Source organism: Micropterus dolomieu, linkage group LG09, assembly GCF_021292245.1.
Source record: "Micropterus dolomieu isolate WLL.071019.BEF.003 ecotype Adirondacks linkage group LG09, ASM2129224v1, whole genome shotgun sequence".
In the NCBI taxonomy this organism is placed as follows: Eukaryota; Metazoa; Chordata; class Actinopteri; order Centrarchiformes; family Centrarchidae; genus Micropterus; species Micropterus dolomieu.
The window spans coordinates 16760034-16767829 of record NC_060158.1 but is presented as its reverse complement, the minus strand read 5'-3'; the positions used below and the strand labels follow the sequence as shown (position 1 = coordinate 16767829).

At 40.3% G+C, this 7796-nt stretch overlaps 2 protein-coding genes across 8 annotated transcripts in view; both read left to right on the top strand.

Moving 5' to 3' along the window:
- LOC123976198 overlaps window positions 1-7796 on the top strand; it is an 81178-nt gene that overhangs the window by 68520 nt on the left and 4862 nt on the right. For 3 of the 5 annotated variants that reach the window (XM_046058133.1, XM_046058132.1, XM_046058130.1), the window contains one exon: window positions 1-1090. This exon is cut by the window's left edge and continues 1 nt beyond it. In XM_046058133.1, the coding sequence (XP_045914089.1) occupies window positions 1-471 (471 nt within the window). In that variant the 3' untranslated portion in view covers window positions 472-1090. Of the gene's footprint in view, window positions 1091-7796 lie in introns of those variants that run through there. The other 2 variants (XR_006826285.1, XM_046058131.1) reach the window with 2 other exon arrangements.
- Window positions 2170-7796, top strand: part of LOC123976200 — a 15603-nt gene continuing 9976 nt past the window's right edge. For 2 of the 3 annotated variants that reach the window (XM_046058143.1, XM_046058138.1), the window contains exons 1-2: window positions 2171-2264; window positions 2418-2636. In XM_046058143.1, coding sequence (XP_045914099.1) covers window positions 2573-2636 — 64 coding nt within the window. In that variant the 5' untranslated portion in view covers window positions 2171-2264; window positions 2418-2572. Of the gene's footprint in view, window positions 2265-2417; window positions 2637-7796 lie in introns of all 3 variants that reach the window. The other variant, XM_046058136.1, reaches the window with a different exon arrangement.

Below are 7796 nucleotides of genomic sequence, written 5' to 3'. Positions count from 1 at the left end.
CCTGTATACACTGGGAGTTTGCACCAACATGAAGGGTATACTACAGGGGGACTCTACCCAAGCCAGATTTACCCAGGGCAGGAAGCAAATCACTTTGGACACACAGCAACTCCGACCCAAGGATGGGTGAGGCTGGGAATGCAGCAGCAGCCGCAGCAGCCGCAGCAGCCACCGCAGCCACCGCAGCAGCAGCCACCGCAGCCACCGCAGCAGCAGCAGCCACCGCAGCAGTACCTCTCATGGACAAGTGGTTCCCTGGCTGCCGGAAATGGAAACGTGACCAGTGAATGTGCCTTCTTTGGCGCTGTTCAATTCCCCACTCCGGCCAACAATTCACAAATGTTAATGGGGTTGAACAATTACAGCACCAACACAATTGTTCCAACACAAAATGGCAACATCATAATAACACAGCACAATCCCCAAGTTTACCTTAACTCTGATTCACGGTTCTCCTACAACCAACAGTGAGAAAACATCCCATGTATCTGCAAACTCCCTTTTTGCCTCTGATGGTTTTTTTTTCTGTAGCTCCCTCAATGGTTAATGCCTCTTCTCCAATTTCACATGAAACTACCTGTTAAACCATGTAAATAATGAGATAAATTTTTACAGTGATGTGGTGACTAATTTCTGCAATCAAATGGAAAACCCCAGCTTTGTTCATTTTATTTTCTTGTTTTGCTATTTCAGCCTTTTCAGGTTTTAAATAATCCTTATTAGCATTTGGAAAAACTTGATGGATGGAAGTCTTCACCTTTGCCATCTTATTTTCAGTGTGTGTGTGTGTGTGTGTTAAGATAGACATGGTAGAAGTTCAGCTTTGAAACACCCTAAAAAAAAATTACCTTTAAATGAAGTACACTGCTTTTCTGTTGAAGTAGCACCAAGTTCAGGATAAGGATCTGTTTATAGCTTGCTTTAAATATGAAAGATGAGTTTATAAACCTTTTAAATACGAGCACTTTAAGCTGATGTTGCTCGTTTCAGTTTTTAATGTTTTTCTAATGTTCAGCAGTCAGCTACTGTAATTTTTGTACAAGTTTTATATTAATTTTGTGTTCATTTGAATAAAATTCCTTTAAAAAGATCTTCTGTTGAATGTGAAAAGTGTTCTTTTTCTTTAGTTTCTTCACTTTTGGCCTAAAATGACTCTACTTGTTTTTTGGACACAGAAATTACTGTGGGAACGTCTGCTTTGTTCAGGGCAGTTTTGCCTGGATGTGTAAAGAGCTACTAGGTGGTGGATGAACAGGGATCTAAAATCATAATCCTATGTTGCCTTTGATTGTTCTGTTCACTGACACAGAACAGCCTCTGCTCTGAGACTATTATTTAATTAGACCAAGAGCCTCTGACTCCAAACGTTCTGTCGGTGTCCATGGGCAACAAAATTGTCCATATTGACCCATGTACATAAAACTAGTTTTCACATGTTAAATGTCTTTGGATTTCTTTGTAGGGTAGCTACTGCTACAGGAAGATTTTTCATCAGTAGCCTTCTTACATTCTTGTCATGACAAAATTCTGTTACATTTTCAACATTTATTGTGTCTGTTTAGCAAAATGGCCATCTGCCACCCTCACATGTAAGGTCAATTCTGGCCTGTCCCAATCTAATATCTGCCTGCATTGCTTAAGAGCATCAGATCCAAGCAATGCAGATATACATCAATGGCAGGAGTTGAGATTGCATCTAATGGGTCACTTATCAATGTCTTGGATCTCTTGGTGCCGTGCCACAATTTCTTTTCTAGAGAACCCTGCTCATGAAACGTCTCTACCATCGAAATCATACGGGGAACAGATGCACCAAGGTTTTTCAGTTAGTGAGAATAGGGATTATGAAAACTGTTGATGTAATCCAAAAACAATCAAAGCAGAACCGTGTTATATACCGGGGCACCATGTTTGATGTACAGAATTTTCCCATGTTCTTGTAGAAGGAATGTTAAAGCAGATTTGTGTAAAAACTTACAAATCATATTGGTGTATGATTTATACAATACAGCAATATATTACATAGATGGCTAAAGTTAAGAGCACTATGTGTGTTTGTGTGCTTCTCTCTGTATCTGACTGCCTAGGCTCAACAGGAGGACGTGGGTGTATTTGCAAACGTGTGTGCTATCAGGCAGAGGGTGAGGAAGACAAACAGCAGATTGAGGGAGCACAGTGAGGCTGTGCACAGTCAGCATTTGATGCCCTGTCTTTAGCACTCAGCACAGAAGTCACCAGTCCACTGGAACTTTCCACAAAGCCAGGTGTGTCTGAGATTTCATAATAAGCATGCCAAGGCCACAGAGAGGTTTATTTATTTCAAACAGAATAATACTTGTAATGTTCAAATAATATCAAATACACGTCATTCATTTGATCTAGTTCTGACAGACTGCTTATGCTTTTTTATTTTGAAGTAACATCAGGACAACAACACAGTGAAGGATGAGAAAAGTTAGCAGACAGAAAGCGATGGACTTCACATGACAGGATTCACAACTTGGATTAATTTTTATGAAAAGCTGTTTTGATTCTTTTGATGGGTGGACGCTTACAGACTAAAGGAATATAAATGGGTCTAATCAAGGAACGGACACATTCGGGCTTAACAAGCGCACTTAATGAGCGCTTCAAAGGTAAGGGGAGTCATCATTTTATTTCCTTTCCTCTCTTGTACCAGGCAGGTTACACCGGTAAATCTATAAGAATTAGACTTTGGGGCTTGCTGTTTCCCTTAAATGAACTTAACTATTGAATTGTGGAGAATCTAACCGATCTAATGATGTGTATCATAACATCTAAGCAGCTTAGAAGCAGCTAAAGCGGGCGACCCCACGGGGTTTAAGAGGTTTTATTCATCAAGAACTTCTATTAAAAACTAGACCAGACGTTAAATAGAGGAAGGCGTTTATTTGTCAAAATGGGTTCCCACACCAGGCCAGTAAATGGGATAGGCGGCTATTTGGGACTCGGCGATTAATTGTTATACTTATCTTGCATCCCAGATAGAACTTACATACTGTTACTGGTGTCGTTTTTTGCTGAGAATAGAAATGTTGGGAAAAATTTAGGCTTTTTCATCAGGCCCAAGTCTTGAATTTTTATTTTTAACGACAACATTCTTCCAAGATATAATAGGTTGTGTTCTAGCTGGAAGGTCACATTTCATACCAGACACAAAATCTACCATCTGTGGTAGATGAAACATGATAAAGAGCCAACCTAGCAGAAAATGTGAAAGAGTGCCCTATAGGGCTCCCTTTCAGTGGAGAAAATCTGGTGCAGTGCCATAAAGGCTTTCTTATACACTAGAAAAGGGTTTAAAAAGGTTTCACCAGAAATGATTACTTTCTATGTGCTGGCACCCTTTTTTATTTCTTTTTTTTTTGTCACTTTCCTATAATAACTAACGTCACAGTTCCTCATTTGGCTGGAAGTTTGTCTTCTGGTTTCAGATTAGTTCAGTCTCAAGATGACCAAGAAACCATTATCTTTGCAGTAAGCAGAGTAAGAAGGTTGGCCTTGACATTCGGAGCACACCCAATGAGCCCTCCTTTCTCTGGGCAGAGAGATTCTAAAGCACGTTTTATTGATTCAAGTGATTGCGTATATCCTTCAACTGTGTGCCACTTTCAGCTACCAGATAACCCACATCACCAAAGTTGACAAGTTTGAATGCTTTACCTAACAATGACAGACACCATGGTACACAGAACACATACAGGAAAGGTCTATAACTACTTGAAGTTAGTTTCCCATCATTACCATTATCATAAGCCCCTGCTAAAGACTGACGGGTTAAAAGGTCAATTTTCTCTTAAGTGATTAATCAACTAAAGCTCTGGTGATGGCGCAGTGGATGAGATGAAGTGGAGTATAAGTAGAAAGTGGCATGAAAAGAAAATACTCTAGTAAAGTAAAACTTTATTTGTACAGCCCTTGAGTGAATGTACTTAGTTACTGTAGTATCCACTACTTATGCATTTGATGCATAACAGTTCAAAATAGCACTGTAGCAGCAAGACAGATGGTCAGAGACCTTTGGGGAGGTATTCTACGGGGAGAGCAGTGATTGGTGGTTATGTAGGTTGAAGGGACTGAACCCTTCTATAGAATTTGACCTCTAACCCCTTGTTTTGTTACCTAAGAATAGTACTGTACCCTTCTATGGGTTGGAGCTTTACTTTGCAGACTCAAACCCTTCTATGGTACCTAACAGATACCTACACATATCCTATATAAGCTATGTTTGATGTACAGAGAGACAGAGTGGCCATCGGGCTGGGTCACTCTCCAAGCTGATGCAGAGCGTGTAATTGATGCTGAACTCTTTGATTTAATAAACTTTTATGATCAAGAACAGTGTCAAGCGGGTTTCTTCTCAACACATCATCGCAGCATTATTGTTCGGACACCACATTACATTCCACTACTGTTTGTGAGACGCACAAGCTATGTCATCCTGGGAAGACTTGTGGGTGCTTTAGTTGTTGTAATGGACATTTAATGTGAAACTTTGACTTTTAGTTTTCACAATTGCATAAATTGATTTGAGAATTACTTATTTCTACATTCTAAATATTTTACTGTTTTTTTACTGTTATCACATTTGATTTGGACCTCTTACACATTCAATTTGAACATTTGCTTCAGCTCATTTCTTGATTAAAATTTCCTTCTATTTTTATCAATGTCATGGATGATTGTTGTAAAATTGTTTTTTCATTTGATCTATACGTACACATACATTTATTTTTTATATTGTGTACAGTGTGCTTAGTTTGCCCAGTTCATTTTTCCATTAAGTCTGAAATTCCTGTAAGAAGACTTGCAAGTCAGCACAATTCTTAAATTCTTTCCCAAGATCAACAATTTTTCCAAAATCGGGTAAAGATGTAGGAGTTATACTGTAATTTATAGAATACACAAAATGAATGTGGTGTATCCACTGTTCACCTGGTCGAATGTATTCATTTTCATGTGAAAATATTGTGGAAGTAATGTTGGGTGTAAAGGATGAGAGGAGAGTCTTTCTGGGGCCTGTTTTGTTTTAAGGTCAGGTTGTTATGTTGTGACTATCCTCCTCCACATGTGTGGTATTTGCTGGAGCTTTAAAGTCAAGCAGGAAGTTACATCAAGGCCAGACCTCTGTGAGAAATTTATGGCAACTGGTGTGGGGGAAATCTGATAAAGAGGAGAAACACTAAATATTGATGCTATGAATCAGTTGTTTTCTTCTGCATGCCGTATGGCAGGGACACACCTCGGGAATGAAGTGCTCTCTGAGGCGAAGAAAATGCAAAGTTTTTATACAGAGAGACAAAACAAGTCCAAGGACAGGGGAGTGTTGTACAGAAAACAACCCTCCCTCAAGGAAGCAATATCTCTTTCTCTGGTGACACACAGTTCACTCAGAGGTCTTGTCCTCCTCTCAATTCCCTGTTGCTACAGCTACATAACACAATCAAAACATAGGTGCCTACAATTATTCATACGTCATTATGACCGTATGTCATAAGGCACAGTTTACTACCAAAGCATTCAAGCTACCATAATGCAATATTTTCCCCTCACCGGTTTCCTAAGAGTTCATAGTTACAGGAACATTAGTGTCAAACTAGTGTCAATCCCAGGCAGGTACACAATTCTAGTTCTCACTTCAATTTTACATAGAGTAAATTTCTTCTGTTTTGTTTTTGTGAACTACTGTAAAGTTTAGAAACAATCTTTGAGGGGGTTTGCTTGTGTTCACAATCAATCACTTCCTTTTTTAACTTCTGTATAATAGAAATTTCTTTGCTGTATGGGAACAGGTACCCATTTTCTAAATTAAATTGTCCTTTGAGGTTTTAAAAGGTTGGTTATTTCTTTTTCTCTCCAGCTTACAAATATATTAGTCTGCGTTCAGTGCAAAGACCTGCGTCCTGCTCTTGAGGAGTTTTCTGCAGAGTTAGGTGCAGCCGAGATGAGAGTATTACCTGCCGGACCAGCAACTGAAGTGAAGGGGAGATGGTTCGACCGGTAATAAACATATCTAGAAGATGAGAAGGGGAAAGGTTACTGCAGAGAAACGAGTGGTGTGGCGTGACAGGAAAGTCAACAAGGAGATGAGAGCAATAAATAAACATTAAAATGTCAAAACCAAATACAAATATTGGTTAAAAAGACATTAGCTAATAATATTTTTTTAAAGGACAAAGGAGCTTCATGAGACGGGGGAGAAAGGGGAAAGGCATAATAACTAATGACAGTAACAAGCTATTTTCAGTTCTGCACATTTGGTTTGCACCAATATTTGACTGACTTCAGTGAATTTTTGGACTCAACTTACTGCCAATATATTTTTGCTGATCAGTTGAAGTAATGGAGAAGAAGGTCTGGATTTTTAATATGACACAACCTGACAGGGGCCAGGGTTAACCCCAAAGTTTTCTTGATAAGCTCAAATCCTGTTTTGTGGTATAGGCTCCAGGCCTCTCTCCAAAGCCACTCCCCCAAAAAAACTAATCATGCACAATGACACAGGCACAGGCAGTGTGAGCACAGGTAGAGGGCAGGCATGTCTCATCTCAGGGCGTCATATACCGATGCTTTCAGAAAGGGTGACAAAGCGTAGTTATTTGACGCAAAAAGTACCCTTCAGCGTTTGTGTGAGACGCCTCGGGTGCATCTGCGTTGTTAATGACACACTGAGGTTGACAGACAGGTAGGCCAAGTGAAAAATAATGAGTGTATCCAACCTGTGATTCAGATCCGCTCCAAAATGTAATGGTTTCTTCCTTGACCCATGCTACGCCATTCCACCAAGTGTAATGAAAATCAGGCAAGAAGTTTTTCCCGTAATCCCACTGAACAAATACAAACTACATTTCTTTCAGTGCAGATTCTGGGGTTGGACTTTGGGTCTGACCACATAATAAACCTGCTGAACTTGGGGCCTGATTGAGCCCAATGTCTTGGATACAAAAAAATATGTTTGTGTACTCACTCTGCCGTAAGGGTCATGCTGACCTAAACTTTAGGGATAGGGGAAGATGTCAACATGCACTGGCTAAGAAAGACAAAAGCATCTAGTTTCCTCAACTTTGTACTTATGCAAATATGTAATCAGAATGGGCAAATGTTTCATGGAAAAAAAGGTTAAAGGTGAGAATGATATGGTAATAAATGTGGTCTGAGACAATGTTGGGAAAGTAAGAACACTTAGGTTGTCAGGAACAGTGTGATGATTAATGGCACATCATGGTAACAGCATATACTAACCAACGAAGGTTAAAATCAAGGGCACTTGGACTTGGTTGAAGATACTGGAAGATGTTTCGTCCCTCATCTAAAGGACTTCTTCAGTTCTGACTGACTGGCAGGGAAACTCAGCTATTTAACCTCAGTGGGGTCGTTGGCCCGGGTCATCGATACCGCTGGTTCGTTAGTGTTCCTTGCTGCTGTGACGACAGTCGTTACAGTCGTTAAGACTACCTGTGGCCAAGACTGAACGACCATCGTTGGTATCTTCACCTGAGGCCAATAGGTTACGTTTGTTGAGTTTCCTGGGAAGTGATGAAAGGACAGCATTGTAAGTGGGGGATAAGTGGTGGCGTAGACCCCCTCCCCTGTTCAATGACGGCTTCTCGACCCTGGTGTAGATGGCTTCCTTGACACCTCTTTCAAACCATCCATCTTCTCTGTCTAAAATGTGCACCTGGTGGTCCTCAAACGAGTGTCCTCTGTCCTTCAGATGTAAGTAGACAGCAGAGTCTTGACCTGAGGAGTTGGCCCTTCTGTGTTGAGCCATGCGT